This window comes from Hibiscus syriacus, unplaced genomic scaffold (genome assembly GCF_006381635.1).
Source record: "Hibiscus syriacus cultivar Baekdansim isolate YM2019G1 unplaced genomic scaffold, ASM638163v2 tig00116989_pilon, whole genome shotgun sequence".
Classification (NCBI taxonomy): Eukaryota; Viridiplantae; Streptophyta; class Magnoliopsida; order Malvales; family Malvaceae; genus Hibiscus; species Hibiscus syriacus.
The window spans coordinates 8983991-9002816 of NW_024063508.1; the positions used below are offsets into that span (position 1 = coordinate 8983991).

At 34.4% G+C, this 18826-nt stretch overlaps 1 protein-coding gene and 1 pseudogene across 2 annotated transcripts; both read right to left on the minus strand.

Annotated features, from left to right (window-relative positions):
- Positions 1-1404: 1404 nt before the first annotated feature.
- LOC120193129 (amino acid transporter AVT6E-like) lies at positions 1405-3647 on the minus strand. Of its 2 annotated transcripts, none has more exons than XR_005522837.1 (2): positions 1837-3647; positions 1405-1743 (listed from the first exon to the last, which is right to left on the minus strand). XR_005522837.1 is itself a non-coding variant. In XM_039195731.1 (2 exons), exon 1 carries the CDS (start codon positions 3459-3461, stop codon positions 1977-1979), a length of 1485 nt encoding a protein of 494 aa, XP_039051662.1. In that variant the 5' UTR covers positions 3462-3647; the 3' UTR covers positions 1405-1743; positions 1942-1976. The 2 variants fall into 2 exon arrangements, 1 of the variants encoding a protein (XP_039051662.1); XM_039195731.1 differs by having other exon boundaries at positions 1942-3647.
- Positions 3648-7174: 3527 nt separating this feature from the next.
- Positions 7175-15612, minus strand: LOC120193240 (annotated as a pseudogene).
- Between the last annotated feature and the right edge of the window lie 3214 nt (positions 15613-18826).

The window sequence follows — 18826 nt, forward strand, 5'->3', positions numbered from 1 at the left end:
ACTTAATTTGATTACAAGTCTAATCAAGTACATAAAGGTTTTCGGCTTGGATTGCTTATGGTTAAGATTAATTTTGGTTTAAGTTACTTTTAAATTCGACTAAATTTGGTTCGGGTTACTCTCGATTCAGATTATTTTCAATTCGGATTAATTTCAGTTCGAGTTGCTTTTTGTTCGGGTTAATTTCGATTCGAGTCAATTTGGATATGTGTCTATATTGGTTCAACTAAATTTTAGATCGATTATGGTTCGAGTCGAGTATGGTTCAAGTTTCAAATCAAATTTGATTATCATGTTCAGGTTAATATCGGTATTAAGTTAGGTAAATCAGATTCAGGTCAAGTTTGCGAGGTTTATAAACACATACTCATATTCTCGAATATTTAAAAAAAAAACTCATTTTTGAAAGATTATATCTCGTAGCCACCTTGTTTGAATGTATGACCTGTATAAAAGTCTTCAGAGAAAAACAAAGAATCTAGATAACTTGGACAGCAACCAAAATATGAAAAGTACGAGGAAGATGAGACTTGAAGGGGAAACTAGATGTTCACACTTCAAAAGTTCAGATATTGAATTTTGTTACCAATTCCAAAGGAGAAAAATATTGTTCCTTCAAGATGTTTTCTTAGTATATAACTTGGACTAGAGAGGCATCAAGCATCAATCTTTTTTCTAATTAAAAAAAAGACAAATTACACAAATACTCTCTCTCGACTATAGGACACCACTTTATTGAGTGCTCCAACTATTAAAAGTTATAAAATAATCTTTGATTGACTATACGATATTTTTTTTGAGTCACCGACAATTAAAAGTTACAAAATGATCATCCGACTATTCATATATTTCAAATTCGTCTTTTTTCATTAAAATATTATCGACCATATGAGCTGAACATTAACATATTGACTATGATATGATAAAATTATTCGATCTTAAGACCGCTTGAGTTGTATTTTGTGGACCGACTTTCCATTTACATTATGTTATCAAGTCGGTGCTTGAAACCTAATGCCGTCAAGCAGTCATTAGACATCGTTAAAATATGATTTTATCATATTTCAGTCAGCATGTTAACGTTTAACTTAGAGGAAAAAAGACAAGTTTGGAACATGTGAATAGTCGAGGGACTCAACAGAACAGTCCATAGAGTCGGGGATCATTTTATAACTTCTAATAGTCGAAAGACCCAACAAAACGTCTTATAGTCGGAGACCATTTGCGTACTTTACCCGATTAAAAATGGTAACAAAGGGATGAACATTCTCTTCTCTATCAATCTCTTAAGCAAACATATAAACACGACTGAGCAGATTCGTGTTTTAACAATAGATTTCAAAACACATAGGCACGAATCAGCTACATCGGATTTTGCATTTAGTTGAATTCAAACGAAATCCATAGCATCTAATACGTATCATTTGAATAGAAGCAAGCAAGTAGCAGCACAAGTATCATGAAAACTATTACAGTACATTACAGATCTTTTCTCCAGAAGCAAAAAAAAAAAAGTCTTCCTCTTAATAAAAATGTAAGTATTACTAAATCTGTTCTAGTATTTTTCCACCGGCAAATAGTTATACTCGAATCTTTCGTGCAAGAAGAATGTTAAGTAAGCATATCCGTAGCATGGTTTTGATTTGTAAAGTCAAAATAACTTACAGGTTACAAGAGATGAGGGTCCATTCAGTATCCTCCCAAGTCCTCCCATTGTATGCCGAGTAACCGGTCGCAGTTGCTCTGAAAAAGCATTAAAAGGCAATGCATCAATGTATTTAATATAACTGTTGCAGACTTCCAGTGCATTGGCACCTCGGAAAAAGAATGCATCACCTATATCATCATCCGAAACCATCTGTTCGTCTATTGAGCAAGCAAAGCAACATCGAAACAGATTAACCATCGTCAAGGCTACAAGCAAAATTATCAAAATCATACCTTGGGAAAACAGGCCCGAAACTCTTCTAGAGGAATCATTCGGATTTACTTTGGATAGTATAAATATTTCCGATCGTCCCAGAAATGCTAACAATTATAGCCAAAATTAACATCAACCAGGACAAAAGTTTTTCTACTCTACTCAAGCTCAACCCCTCTTCCTGCTGACTTAGCCTCAATGCAATGAGAGCAGGGAATGTAAAACCTAATGAAACAGCCGTTGTTGCTCCTGTAAATTTGAAAGCTGTCCATATATTCGGGATCATAGTAGATCCGACATAAATAAGCATTAACAATATTACTGTTAATGCGAATGACCTTTTACGACTCTCTGTTAGAGGAGCCGATCCCTCAAACACCAATCTATCCACGGTTTGCCGTAGGGAAAAGTGGATAACAGGGAAAACCAGAATCAAATGGAAAATGTAACCGATCCGGACGATATAATTCAAAGCAGTGCTAAAACGAATTCCAAGATCCCTATCGAAATCGGTCAAAACATCACCTTCAGTGTCCTTCCCAAAGAGCAAATACCCTGATATAGCTGTTGAGGCATAGACTACAACACAAATAGAAGTTGTGATCCTTCCAACCCTGTTCATCTTTTGAGGCGATCGCCCTTCGAGCTCGTTATATATAGGCTGGATATTAAAATGGCAAACATATGCATTCGTCATGACAGGTATAACTACTATTAAATCCCAAATTGCCATTTTCGACCTGAGATCGGGGCTCATCCTTGGAGGATCAATTTTCCCTTCAACAAGCTTAATGAATGCAACAGCAAAGCAAACCGCAACGAAAACGACGGCCAGAGCGACCGAAGCAGCCGATGTGGTGCTCAATGATTCGATCCTATTTAACAAGCAAAGTGGAGCAAGAAAAACAACCATAACAACCAAAACCAACAACTTCCTATGATCCCAAAAGCCATGTCCCAACCACTGGTCAAAAATCCCAAGATGACGAACCGAACCGGACATAACATCACCCATGATAATCAAATAAACTATCAAAACACCTGTATTGTTGACAATTATGCAAATCTCAGATAAAATCCTAGCGGTTTTCCCCATTGCAATCTGAACAACTTCCCCATAAGATCTAGCTTTACAAGAAACCGCAAACCTAATCAACATCTCGACACTCATTTCAGACAAAAACCCAATCAGGATTATCAAACAAATCCCCAAAACAACTCCAAGAACCTTCATAGTAGCAGGCAAAGCCATGATTCCCGCACCAATAATTGTGGTAGTTAAGTTAAAAACAGCACCAGCAATACCAGACCCAGTATTGGGTTTACTCAGAACAAGGGTATAATCATCAGGATCAACATCGATATTGTTGTCGTCCTCCTCGTTAAGATCATCAAAGTCGTGAGCAACCTTGGCGTGATTTACCCAGTTTCCGTCATCGGAAAGGAGAAATTTCTGTTGGGATCTAAAGTCCTGGGGTTCATTCTGCATTTGTAATTCTACATCGGTGCCTTTGGGTATAGCTGAATAATTACTATCCATTCTAAAACAAACAATCGCAAAAAAAAAACCTTGAAACTTTGCAAAGATCTCTCGGGAAAAAATCGAATGTAAAGAACTTACAAAGAAATGGGGAGAAATGGAACGGAATAGAAGAGATTATGAAAGGGTCAAGAGAGAACAGCAGATCGGAGGTGGGTCGACGTTTGTGCGGAGGAGAATCAGAGAACGAAAGAGCAATTTGTTTGGAAATAAAAGAGTTGCCATTGGACACGAAGGAGATATTTTTTGACCGAATTTCCAATTTTGCCACGCCAAAGTCCACTTTTATTACTTTGCTTATTAATCAATTAACAATTTTTGTAAGGCTTTATGATGAACTTAACTTTCAACGTTTACTTAACAATAAATCACGTATATTATGAAGCAAACCTTGTGATTGATAGGCTTGTTGCATCGGCCAGGGGTAAAGAAACGGTAATTTTATATTAAAAAAAAACCCCATTAATTATTTTTTTAACAGTAAACCCCTTAATAAATTTGTTAAAAAAATACTCCTTAAATTGCACATGTAGGATTATCTCGTATCTTATCCAACGCAAGAACCTGTATCACATTTTATAGGATGTGAGGTATTGTACACTTTTTAGATTACCTAATTTAATATAATTATTTAGTACATTGCGTTTTTTCAGAACGTGAGATTCACGAGATATTGAACCGTCCCTAGAAATTTATCGCGATAAGTATTCAAAGTACCTTGCATTTTCCAAAAGAACGAGTTATTTATTTTTTCCAACAATCCACAAGTTCTTACAGGCATGCTCGAGTTTTTAATCTCGATTTTTTTTTTGTAATTTATAAGATTCTTCGCGTAGTATTGAAATTTATCATTCAGTTGAGACTAATAAAGACATAAGAGATATTATAGGCCGGTTGAAAATTGTGTTGAAAATGGTACCAAAGCTTGTTGAAAATGGTACCAAAGCTTGTTTTGTGCAAGAATAAGAAGATACAAAATCGCGTTCAAAATAGATCCAATGCTCGGTTTTGTGCATACAAAACAAGCTAAAATGATTTGATAGACATGGCTAGTATCGGCACATACGAGACATTTTCAACGGTATAATAATCGTGTTGAAAATTCTTTGAAACAAAAAGTAATGCAATGAAAAAAACACAATAAGGTTGAGGGAATAAGCGGAGGTGTGCCATCTGTGGGTTTGATGCCTCAAGTAGAGAGTGTCATCGGAAGAGGATGCCTTCTTAGAAATGTCGTTTTGATGGAGAGTGGATTGGGGATAAAAATGGAATTTGGAAGCCATGTCCACCCCTATCAGATCCATGTCACGAGCGATAAGTTGATGGAACCACCTAAAGAGAATGCCTTCTAAGAAACGATTAGTTTCCCGAGCGATAAGACAATTGGCGGTGTGCCATTTGTCAGATCAACGTCTCAAGCGAGAAAAGTTGTAAAGGATGCCACCAGAAGAGGATGCCTTCGTAGAGTTTCCCAAGAAGGTCGGATTACTCATGTTTAATCGACTTTACAAATATATCGTATAAAAGACAACTAACAAAGGAAGCCACCCGAAGAGAATGTTTTATAAACATTGTTGTTTGACAAATAGTACGAAACCTATGAAACAAGCATTTTGTCGAGAAGGTCATATCTTTCATAAAAGGCATTCTCTTCGGATGGAATAACTTATAGCACCAATATTGACATAAGTTTAGTACCAAGTTGTGCCACCAGAAGAAAAGTCTTTTATAAGCATAGACCATGTTAAAACTTACAATATCAATGGAAAGGGATATTTATTTATAGCGGGTAATCTCACCCTGAAATATTGATTGAGTCAAGTGGGTGAATATAGATGTCATCAACGGTGTCTGATTCTCTGTAGGTGGCTCTTGTGTCGTCGATAATGAGGGTTGAGTGAGTTTTCATCTAGTTCGACTTGCACCATGTTGTGTCGAGGGACGTTGCGTGGGCAAATGGTTTTGGGAGGCCTATAAATGTCTCACGCTCGCTCCTCCTCGGTCAGTATATGTGATATCCAATTTTTCTATTACCACAACATGTAATCATCTAAAACACCGCAAGTCAAGATGGGTTCATAGACGGGTTGTCTAACGAACCTCGCTATCCACTACTTCACCCAATCCATATGATACATCTCCCAATTAACCTCTGTCTTCCCCTATCATGTTATGCGATGCAAGGCCTTATCCAAGGTTGTTGGTGGTGGCAGAATCATTAGGACACGACCAAATTGCCACAACATGCAATCAGTAGAATGACACTCGACGATCTCATAGACTATCAACGGGACCACCGACATCCAAACGTGTGAATCATGACGTATCTCATCCGGAGTACATGTTATAATAGCACCGTCATTGTATGACATCCACAAGAAGTACATTAATATTTTTTGAACTATGTTAGAAAAACCCGAATAAAAAATTGAATAGTAATTTACAAATTATAATTATAAAATCGATTACGTAGACAATCTAAAATCACGTAGACTTTTTGGTAGATGGCTGAGTAAGTGAGATGACCCACCTATCATTCATAAAATAAAATATAATTATTTGTAAAACTACAAAAACATGTAGTAATAAATATATAAACGTAGGTTATTTGTAATTACCTCCGAAGTAGTGGAGATTGTAATGGGGGTCGGTTTTGAAGGAGTCGACACTAAAAAATGTATTCGAAACCAATCTCATGATTGTAACAACATTAAATAGCCTCCAAGCGCTTATTTGATCGGATTAATAACTTTACATAGCTCTTTGAATAAAAAGCCTACAATGTCGATCCCTAACTCTTATTTTTAGAGGCTCGCAAATCGTGTAGATGATACAACCACATCTGATGCACTTTGTTTCGGGATTTTATCAGGCATTAAGACCCCCTAATAACTTGTAAAATATGAGCACATGCAAATTGCTGTAAAATAAAAACGGTGAGAATACATTAAAAATTTATCGTAAAAAATTACAATAACATAAACTAAAAAAAATTAAATATTATAAATAAATAAATAAATTACAATAAATAAACATAGATTTAAATAATTATATGTTTAATTTATGGAGCAGCATCAACGTGGAGCTACGCAAAATTGTCATTCTAAAATTTATTGTAGATCTTTCCTCCATCCAAATCCTGCTCTAACGAAGTAACTCCGAGCAGTTCCTCACAAAAGGTTCGCCAATTCCCATGAGCCACACTGATAATAGCATTTCCATAAACAGGCAACCCAAGATGGTATGTGACATCTTCAAGAGTAATAATCGCATCCCCACAAAGAAAATGAAATGTGCGTGTCTCCGGTCTCCACTGTTCAATCAAAGCGTTTATCAACGGATGGTGCAACTTTATACCACTAGTTACGGGGTCAATGTTACCAAAACCAACTTCGTTGAAGTATAGAATAATATCGTCATAAGGGGAAGGAAAACGATTGATAAAACTCATTAAAGATTGTTTATATCCCTTCAAATAAATAAATAAATTTGAAATAAAAATAAACAAATAAATAAATATGTGTGGAATAAATAAATAAATCTAAAATAAATAAATAAATTAGAAATAAACGAATACATAAATTTGAAATAAATAAATAAACAAATTTGAAATAAATAAATAAATAAATAAATAAATCAGATAATAAATTTAAAATTAATAAATAAATACATGAGATAGAAGAATAATAAGAGCTACTTACAGATTATACGGATGCCACCAATGGAATTTACTCGGGGCGGAAGCTAACCAGATGATGGAGGTGTGATGACTGAAGCTTATTGATGTCGTTTGCGGTGACCTTGCAGGACTCTAAGTTCAGAGATCTTAGATTCTTCAGTGGCTTCAAATGTTTCAATCCTGCACTTGTTATTTGAGAATTCGAAACATTCAAAGACACCAATCCTGTCAACCCTGCATTTCAGATGCAAGTGCAATCAGTACATCCATGACCTCATTCATTACCCCCTCTGCCCATCAGAGTTGCTGAAACATCTCTGGCCTCCGGAGACGAGAACGTCATTAATATATGAATAGATTACAATGCCCGGACAACTTCTAGACAGGGTGTCTAACAGACTCACGTGATTTACCAGATCAAAATTTATGGTTTGACTGCCGGATCTATCTAGTCTGCTGACCTACGAATAGATATAATAACCCTATATCTGACATTGTCAACTAAAACTGTTATAAATACTTCATCCAAGACTGATAAGAGAGGCGAACCCTAAAACCTAGATACCAATTCTTCTTCTTTTTCTTTTTTTCTTATGACCAACTCATTCTCACGTAGAAACATCGGCTAATGGTTATTCTCTCACCATTAGCGACTTTTCGCCTAAATTATAAGGGGTAAACCGCTAAAGTTGACAAGATCAATTTATTCCTATTTATATGTAAGATGGGAAGGCTTTAAGGAAAATAACAATCAAGTGCAAGTCGCGGCCAAACCGGAAATCATCTCCAATGCTTTATCCGTGAGGTTAGAGTTCTGTGACAGATTCAGCAGTGACAGGGATGAAAGATCCTTAATATTATTCACTCCAGCATCGGTTAATCCCCCGCCGCATATTTCCAAGGAGCGTAAGTTCTTGAAGTCTATTAAACAAAAACAAAAACAATTAAATTCTTCAAAAGAAAACACATCAAATGTAAAGCTAGTCCTTAAGTGTTCAGGTCACTGTGAGAATACTAAAGATGAAATGCTGCATGCAAATAGGTGTTAAACTCCTTGCAATCTAACACCTTGTCAAAAAACTTGTAAGCTAAAGTTATAAATATCTCTTTCTTCGAATGTAAATTCAAAACAGAAAGTGCCATGTATCATACTTCGCAGATAATTTGTCCCCGAATCAGTAATACGAGCTCCGAAAAGATCGAGATGAGTCAGTCCAGTCAAACCTGTTTCAAAAGAAGAAAATACCAATTAAACAAAATCAACGATGCTGAATGTATATTTAATAATATGCACATGATCCAAGGTTTTTAGAAGATAACTAGATGCCTAGCTGCATTAGTAGAGCTTTAAGAGCAATAGAAAAATTCATTTCTTGTCGACAGTTTCTAGACAATTAACTCGTTCACTAGAAGCACAAACATATTATTTCATACGACTCATGTTGAAGAAATAAAAGCCCAATTCAAAGAATTGAGATGAGAACTCAGAACAATTAATATGTACGTACTTGTAAGGGCTGCAAGTCCGGCATCTGTGATTTGACGAGCATCCAGGTTGAGTGATTTCAGAGATGAAAGTCCAGACAGTTTTCTTAAACCACCATCAGAAACTACAGTAAATGACAGGTTTATGCTCTCCAGATTAATCAACCCTACAAGAAAACCAAAAGATATTGGGTGATCATGTATATATAAGAACCAATTGTTTGAGAAGATATCATTCTAAATACGCCTATTCAGTGATTGAAGCTCCTCAGGCTACTAAATGAACAAGGCTGTTACTTGAACTTGTATGTGAATGCCGGATACAGGTATGCGTCTAACAAATGTGCCTTCAATTGTTTTCTAAAAATTTTAATTTAAAATCATCTGAGCTTTGAGATGGCTTCCAACGAAGGATAGCAAATCGGGGTAAGGATAACAGAGAATCAACTCAAAAATAATATCATATGCAACAGAAGAGAATTATAGTAGCATTTTACCACCAAAACTGGAAACAAAAAGTATCAGAAAGAAACTGAAAAATATAGATGATGTCCAACTATGAGCAAGGTGAATATCTAACCAGAAAGATGGCGAAGGCCATTGCTTCCAACTTCACTATCAGACAACTCCAAACATTTCAATCGTTGAAGACCTAAAGAAACGAAAGCAGTTATTTTCAGCCACCATTTATTTATTTTATAAGACACTGAAGAATTATTAAGAGCTAAGGTAGTAGGATGGTTTCAAAGCCCTTGCTCTTTTCATAACCGCATATAGCAATTAGCAAATGCTTAGGTAACACTATGAACCAGACAGTTTGATAAAAAGAAAATCCAAAAGGCAAACTACAATATTCGAAAAACTCAGAAAACTTAAAAATGTAAAATAGAATTTTCCAATATGTTGTGATGGCAATTCCATAAACTTTATCCTTTATCTCGTGTTCTACCCTTTAAGTTTCTATATGTAAAATGCTACATGTTTCTATGATCCTCCATCGCTGAAAAGAGATGTTGCCATAGATCAGATCAACAAAATATAAAACTATAAACAAAGAAAGATTATAGCAGTTTGACCAACCTGACAAATGAACCAGCCCATCATCACCAATTCTACAAGAATCCAAGTTCAAGCTCTCTAAATTTGTCAAGCCTGGATCCAATTAAAAAAAAATCAAATTTTGAACTGCAAGTGCCACTAAAAACACATGGAACAAAATTCCCAAAAAATATCACAAGATCCTATAAAATGTTTCGCAAAGAACAACCACTCGTTATTTAGATAAATAATATTTATCTAAAATACCGGATACACATATATAAAACAAAGATACATTATATAGTTTTATATTCTATCAAACAACACAAGTGAAGAGGGAGAACACCTTTCAGATGTATCAAACTCGAATCACTGATGTCATTGAAACCCAAGTTTAAAACCTTCAGCTTACCAAGCTCTGTCAAAATAAAACATGCAATAAGCCAAAGGCCACCTAAGAATGTTTACATATGCGGAATGGCGAAAGCATGAAACCAAGTTACTATAAAATTTCTCACATCCATCATCAGACAAATTGCACCTGCTAAGATTCAAATATAGCAGAGATGCAAGAGCTGTGCAAAAAAAGGCCAAGTCAATATCATGTTGAAAAAGACAAAGTAACCAAAAGAATCGAGTAGGTTAATATGATTAATCAACCAGTTAGAATATTTCCTTAGAATGACGTAATAAATGTGGAAAGCGAAAAACGATGAAGAAAGACCATCAGGAGATTACAAAAATGATTTCTAAAACAAAAATGATTGATTTTCTGTAATCAGCGGAAAAATACTAAAATAGGAAAAGTAAAGGACATGGATGATTGAAATGAAACGCCAACTTTAATGCAAAAGCAAAATCCCGCTCTTCAGCTGGTGCAACCAATTTAAGAGGAAAATGATTGTAATATGCATGTCAACAATATATACCAGAAAGAGAATCCAGGCATGAAGCAGTAACCGGGCAGCCCTCCAAGTTCAAAATAGAAAGCTTTTGCAGACCTGAAACAGATTTGAAAGTACAGAGAATTGCAAGGAATAGAAGTTCAATAATCAGTATCAACCAATTCCATAATTCCTATAATCTGACAATAAGTAGAAGAATGGTCAAGTGTTAACTATCAAATTGAACAGACACAATATACATAAGACAATAATACCACAATCAAAATCATGGTGAAGAAAATTGGAAGTATCAAAATTTCAATGAATCAAAGATAACATAATAATAAAAAAGATTAAATACAAAATAAACCAAAGATTCCCAAAAATTTAATAATGTTAAGGAAGTTTGAAAGGGAAGACATTTATTATGTTTCATTCAGCCTACCTACTGCTAAGCTTTAAAATTCTGACTTTCTTTGATCAACTTAATGGAATTCTACACAACATTATATGTGCATCAAACAAGCAAAACCTTCTCGATCTAATATCAGCCCCCTCAATATTAGATTGAAACCGATGGGCCATAGGTTTGTTGGCACGGTTTATATTGTTTGTTGAATGATTGCAGAACTTCAGCATAACAGTTCACACCACAGTACACGAATACAACCCACTCACAATCACAGTAATCCAACATCAACAAATTAGCAAGCTTAGATGACATTCTTTTTCATCCTAATACATGATGGAAGTTTTTAAGGAAATGATAACAATTAATGTAGGAAGTACTGGCAATGTACCTTTTAAATAGGTGATGCCAAAATCTGTGACCTTGCTGCAGGATATCTGTAAGCTTTTCTAGTTTGTAAGACCTAAAACATGAGAAGAGAACTTAGCCAGATACCTAATGAATGAGAAATTCATATTACTCAGAAAACTGAAGCATTAGCTCAAAAAGTACAAAAGGGAAAAGAAGGCACCAGTTTAGTCAATTTGATGTGCCATTATTCTAAAGGTGATTTATGTAACAAAGTGATCCAAAAAACCAAAAAATAGAGGTGAAGGGTACTCAATACAGAGATAAAAACTTTCAAAAAGTGTACAATTCTTTGAGTTCCTATTGAAATTTGAAATGCAATGATCTTATCAAATACAGATGTTCTTTGATTGATATATACAGGTCTAAAAGTTGGATTCTAAGATAAAGGTAACATGGTTGAACCATTGGGAAACAAATATAGCCAACTAGAGGTCAAGATTCAAGAGAACGGAAGATTTCTACTAACGGAGATGGCTTTGAAAGGTATACATATATTGAGCAATTTGCAGGTCCTATAATAAGAACACAATCAAATTATAGGAAACGTGTATGCACACAGTCACACACACATAAATGTAACTTATTTAAGCCAACTGTTGGATAAGTAACATGAGTTTCTTTTTGGGAAGACAAAAGAAGAATATACTGATGCCAAGAAAAACATTGATGTTATACAACTATGTCCATGAGAGACGGACAAAGGGAACAAGAACTAATTGAAAATACATGTTCTGGAAAACCATGTTATACAAATTCTTCAGTTTTCCTGAAGTATTAGTGTCCAATACCTATGAATAACAACATATATTTGGATGCATGGTGGGGATACTTTGAAAACTGAGAGTATACCCTTATCAGGCACATACCCAATATTAGACATGATTCAAGGTAGCATAACATGAAAAAGATGAACTAATGGAAATGACTTCGCAGCAATCACCTGAGAGAGGCTTCATATCAACATCAGTTATGCAATTACACCATTTAATATTAAGAGACCCTAACTTCGTCAAACCTGTGAATTGATAAACAGTTCTCATCAGCCAAATGTTAAATAATTTAATCATCATGCAAATAGAAGTCAATAGAAATACATTTCACCATATGCTAAGTAATTAAGGGTCAGAGCCACAACAAACTCAACTCTTTATGCATTTCTCTGTTACTCGAGCATATTATTCACTACAGTAGAGAAAACTTTGAGTGACTAACAACTAATCAAAACTAAGATATACTCTGCCAACATGCACCCCAGTACACAGGGAACAAGGGGGAAGAGAGGAAGAGATAAAGACTGCCCACAATGATATCATTCCAAAATACAATCTTCCAATGGGCTATCTGCCTCGTACACAGTGTGAAAAAGGGATGGAATGCAAAATCATGTTCAAGAACACCCAAAAGAGAGAGAGAGAGAGAGAGAAGGGAAATCATACAAGTCATAAGGATAAACTACCTTCAAAGGAGAAAATTACCTTCAATATGAACAAGCCCCCCATGAATCCCTGGACACTTTTCCAGGTCCAACTTCAACAAGTTCACTAGGCCAGAGAAGGCACTCATTCCTTGTGCAGTAATTGCACTGTTTCTCCGAAAGCTCAGACTGGTCAGGTTTGAAAGACCTGAAAGATTTTTTCACATGCTGGCCCATATAAAAAATACCATGAAATATAAAATTTTTAAATGCTAACTAAACGAGATGGTTGGGAAGAAGAAAAGAGCAAGAAAACAAAATCAGAAGGCAACAGTAAAGAGAAACCAGGTAGGAAGGTAGAATGTAAACAGAGCCGTTGAGAATAATAAATTTTAGTTTGGGAAAACCTTACTCCAGATTTGCATGGTTATGTCTCATCACAGGTTGCAATCATTGCTATCTAATCATTTCCACCTATTATGGAAATTTGGCAATTGACTAGACAAGAATAGTAGAGAATTAAGAGGTTACCACTAATGTGTTGTAGCCCCCGGTCAGAAATCTGGTCACAGTAATTTAAATTCAACGCTTGAAGGTGAGCACAATTTTTGAGATATATCAACCCAGAATCAGTGACATCAGAACACGAGAGGTCCAGCGCAAGCAAAGATGAGCCTTCTGAGGAAATCACATCCATCCAATTGTCATTTATCCCAGGATAGTCTCCTAGGTACAGGTCCTATAGTAAAGAAGATACAAGAGTTGAACTAGACTGAAAAATTAAGTAAATCATTGTCAGATTTTGATATTCGACTTGCCAAACGTTTTCACTAGTTACTTGAAGAGCACAATCTCGAAAAGCTTCAAGAGAAACATCAGTCAGACATTGGGAATTCACTAGTTCATTAAAGATCTGCTGACTTAGATCTCTTGGAAGCATAGAAAATGAACCATAATTGTCTATATCCTGCTCATGAACCAAGCTTAGAAGATCAGTTCAGATGCTGAAAGTAAGGGTTTGAGTAAACAAGGTCTAAGGTAGTTATACCTCCCGTATTTTATAAGTGCATAATTCCATAAATGATGGACATTTTCCTTTTTCCTTTTGAATTTCTACAACTGGTCTAGTAAAAGTTGTCGCCAACCACTTCGAACTTCCACTTTTGCAATATCTTCCAGAAACTCCTCCATGTAAACCATCTTCACCATCCAACTGGTCCCTTTTCCTAGAACAAGCTCCCCCCATCAAGGAAATAACTTGCAATCAATACATGTAATAAAAACTGCGGCCAGCCACCAATCTGTTCAATTACCGAAAATAAAAGAACACTTTACTTCGCCCTGTGAAAATGAAAGACAGCAGCAGAATAAGCATTCAGTCGACACGGTCATCACAAATACGCATATAGCACACAACAATTCTTAGAATGGTTTTGATAAGGATGAAATACATTCATTAGTCAAAAAACCATTTTTTCTTACAACCAGTAAACCTGTTTGAACACCATGATGGATAAACACCACAACTTATTACCTGCCATCTACAAGGATATAAACATAAATGTATTCTCCTTTACATTATTCTTTGGGTTTCGTTTTAACTGTTTTCTTTTGCCATTCATTGAGGGAATAGGTTTTATTTATCCAACAATCATGTAACAGTTCACTGATAATACACTGAATAGATCCATTGATATGAAAAGCTTTAGGATCACAGAAAGGAAGGTATGATTAATGATTATCAGATGGTATTATCAGATATACCAAAAGTTAGACTATTACAGACTGAAAAAGTTGAACAAAATATTGTGTACATTTTATCATATCATTCCCGAGCATGATCATACTAAATATAATTAATACAAAACAAAATGGTAAATATAACCAAAGTTGGATTTCGTTTTAGATTGACAGAAAAAGCAAAAACCAGAAGTGACAGGATATAATTAAAAAAGTTCTACTTTTCCCTCTTTTCCTGAACAAAAGAAACCATATAGTTTCAAATTCAATTGCACGAGACGATACTACAATTAGATGTTCATTCCAAATAACGGAAATGTAATGTTTTACCCTTCCTTTCAATTTTTCTAAATACTTTTTATCCCTACATGTTCTCACTAAAAATCAAACTCTTTCAACTCGTTTTGTAAAATTATAATTTATTCCACTGTTCTATTTCTCATAATTTATAATTAAAAAAAACTAGAACTCCGATCTGTTACTCTAGGGAAAAAGTAATCAAAACTATATATATATATATATATACACACACTATTTCCAAGTCCTCAAGCCAAGAGAAGTATGAAGCGAAATATTAATATAAATATTATTAGAAGAATAAAATATAAAGGAATTTAAATAAATTAATAAATATAAAGCGGGGAGATATGAAAGTCAAATCATACTCCGATTTTCAGAAAATAAACATTTCCAGTTTCCTGCAAAGGGAAAAAATCCCGTTTTATCTAGGAAAGAACTGAAGAGATCTTCAAGTACAAATCTAACCAAAATAATCCAGAAAATGAGAAAAAGCTCAAAAGAATCACAGTTTAAGCATCAATTTTCAATAACGAAGTGCCTAAACAACTGTACAATTTCTGCCGATAACGATCATCTTCTCGTCCCAAACACAAACAAGCAAAGACAAATAGCCAAAAAAAATCTTTATCGAAGAAAAATATTCTCTACCAGTACCTTATCATGATCAAAGGCTTGGAATTATTTTCTCCATATGAAGAAAAAAAACAAAGAAAAATGAAATTAATCAGTGGGTGGAAAAACTGAAAGAGAGAGAGAGCGAGAGAGTAGTGTAGAAAGAAGAAAAAGTAGCAGAGAGTAATTAGAAAGAGAAGCGGGGATTGTCTCAAAGACAAATTAATATACGGTTAATATACGATATTATCAGATATATTATAATATATTTAACAAATTTAGTTTAGTGTTATCGGAAATGTTAAGTAATAATAATGTAGTAGGTCTAAAAGTGTTGACACTTTATGAAAATGTATCGATCTATAACAATATAATAGCTAAAAATATGACAAAATCGGTCTCAAAATGACAAAACAGGTAAATAACTACCAGATATGTTGAAAGTGTCGATACTTTAATATAAATATTGACACTTTTGGAATTTAAAAGAGAAGAAGTTATAGCGCCTATAAAGTGTCGACACTTTAAAAAAATGTATTGATCCATAATAATATTACAGATAAAAATATGACAAAACCGGTCTCAAAATGACAAAACCGGTAAAACGCTACCGGATATGCTGAAAGTGTCGATAATTTAATATAAGTATCGACACTTTCTGAATTTAAAAGAGAAGAAGTTATAGCGCCTAAAAAGTATCGACACTTTATGAAAATGTATCGATCTATAACAATATAACAACTAAAAATATGATAAAATCGGTCTCAAAATGACAAAACAGGTAAATAATTACCGGATATGTTGAAAGTGTCGATACTTTAATATAAGTATCGACACTTTTGGAATTTAAAAGAGAAGAAGTTATAGCGCCTATAAAGTGTCGATACTTAAAAAAAATGTATCGATCCATAACAATATAACATATAAAAATATGACAAAATCGGTCTCAAAATGACAAAACCGATAAAACGCTACCGGATATGTTGAAAGTGTTTAATATAAGTATCGACACTTTCTGAATTTTAAAAAGAAGAAGTTATAGCGCCTAAAAAGTTTCGACACTTTATGAAAATGTATCGATCCATAATAATATAATAGCTAAAAATATGACAAAACCGGTCTCAAAATGACAAAACAAGTAAATAACTATCGGATATGTTGAAAGTGTCGATACTTTAATAGAAGTATCGATACTTTTGGAATTTAAAAGAGAATAAGTTATAGCGCCTATAAAGTGACTTTAAAAAAATGTATTGATCCATAACAATATAACAGGTAAAAATATGACAAAATCGGTCTCAAAATGACAAAACCCGTAAAAAGATACCGAATATGTTGAAAGTGCCGATGATTTAATATAAGTATCGACATTTTCTGAATTTAAAAGAGAAGAAGTTATAGCGCCTAAAAAGTGTCGACACTTTATGAAAATGTATTAATCGATAACAATATAATAGCTAAAAATATGAGAAAATAGGTCAACATAAAGTATCGACACTTTTTAAATTTGTGTCGATACACTTGTCCATACGAGCTGTACACATAAACTTTCGATACATTTATAAAAAGTATCGATCCCAATACAATGAAACTGATAATTATTAACAGGTTATAATGTAACCGGTAAAAATATACATGTTAATTAGTAAATATGTTTACATTATGTATCGACACTCTTTAAATATGTGTCGATACTTTTTTTTCCAAAATGAAAGCACAAACAGGTGCATGCATAAAGTGTCGATACATTTAAAATTGTATCGATCCCAAAAACATCGAAACTTAATATGTTATTGTGCTTGATAATATTTCCGGTTAAATGATATAACATAACCAGTCTAAATTTTAACCCGTCACTTCTTTAACCGGTCACGTCATTTTTTAGCCGTTTTTTAAGCGCCGCACAACAGAAGTACCCAGAGAAGCGACGTGGCTAGTACCGAAGCAGATTCATAACCAACTGATGGTTGACACGTAGGTTCGTATTAGTTTGGTCCGGAGTTGGATACACTTAAAAAAAGATGAGGAGTAAAAAAAAGAGTAAACTATACAAATAGTCCCCAAACACTTAGGAATATTGCATTTTGGTTATATAACTTTTAAAACTTGCAATACAATCATCAAATTTTTAATTCATTTTCATTTTGGTCACAACCGTTACCTTCCATATGTTTTGCTGAAGTGGTACTTAACCCCGTTAAATTTTTGACGTGGCAGCAACAATTTCTTCTTCTTCTTCTTCATTCTTTATTCCCTCTTTTTCTTCTTCTTCTTCTCCTTCTTCTTCTTCTTCTTTCCTTCTGACGTGGCATATAGATCGCCAAAGAGAGAAAGAGAACAATGCCTGTTAACATTGCAGAGTCAATCATTTTTATTTTGTAAAATTATTAGGCACTTCTTCTGGCTTTAATCTCGTTCATTTGACGTGGGGAATAAATTTAATATAAGGATAACCTGGTTTTGGAAGCAGTATTAACTAATAGGGTCAAGGAAGAATTAGGTCATGGCATGGCTAATCATTTTTTATGCATACTTAGATGGTTTGTTGTTCATATGCTGCCTAGTGGAATGCAAACATTCCTCAAGCATAGTTGTATCTTTGTTGCATGTCTATTTGAGAGAATATGTTTTTCTTATTTGTGGTTAAATGGACTCATCAACAAAAAGACTATAGACTATTTTATAACTGGAGTTTTTGCATATCAGTGGAAGTGGATGGGATCCCACTTTCTTTGGTCTTGTGTTAAAGGTTAGCTGATGATGATGACTTGCGGCAAACACATTCTAAGTGCAAGAAAAAGAAAGAGATGATGTTTTACTGTTTCAGTTTTGTTTTGTTCCATGTTTCCATGCACCTTAGTATTGTTACTGTTGAGTTAATCGATTGACTGAATCGGCCAAGAGGGGGGTGAATTGGCAATAAAATTTTTGGTAGAAGCTTTTGCAGAAAATTGAAAGAAATTGCACAGCGATTTAGAGTGGTTCGACTTTATCAACCAAAGTCTACGTCCACTACCTTAGCTATCCACACTAAGGATTTTCCAACAATTTCACTAATTTGTTCTTTCTTTTGAGGCCAAAGAGATAACCTTACAACTCCCTCAAGAATATACCCCAATTCTTGAGAACACTCTTTTCTCAAAGAGAAATACAAATTTGCAAACTTACAAGAAAAACCTCACAAGGAAAATATGTTTGCACAATTCTAGAACAAAGAAAGAACACTCAAGAATAAATACAATTGAGCACAATAAGTGTTCTTGAAAGCAAAATGAATATTGAATGAAAAATAGGCTTGAAATGCTCAAACTTGAGGTTTGATGCTTTTTCTTTGATTCTCTCTTGATTCTAATTGCTTGATGTTTCTTGTTGTTGATCAATGGCTTCTAAGCT

Excerpts from the sequence above, each read along its gene's own strand:
- LOC120193129 (XM_039195731.1), bottom strand. The coding sequence starts at position 3,461 with ATGGATAGTAATTATTCAGCTATACCCAAAGGCACCGATGTAGAATTA.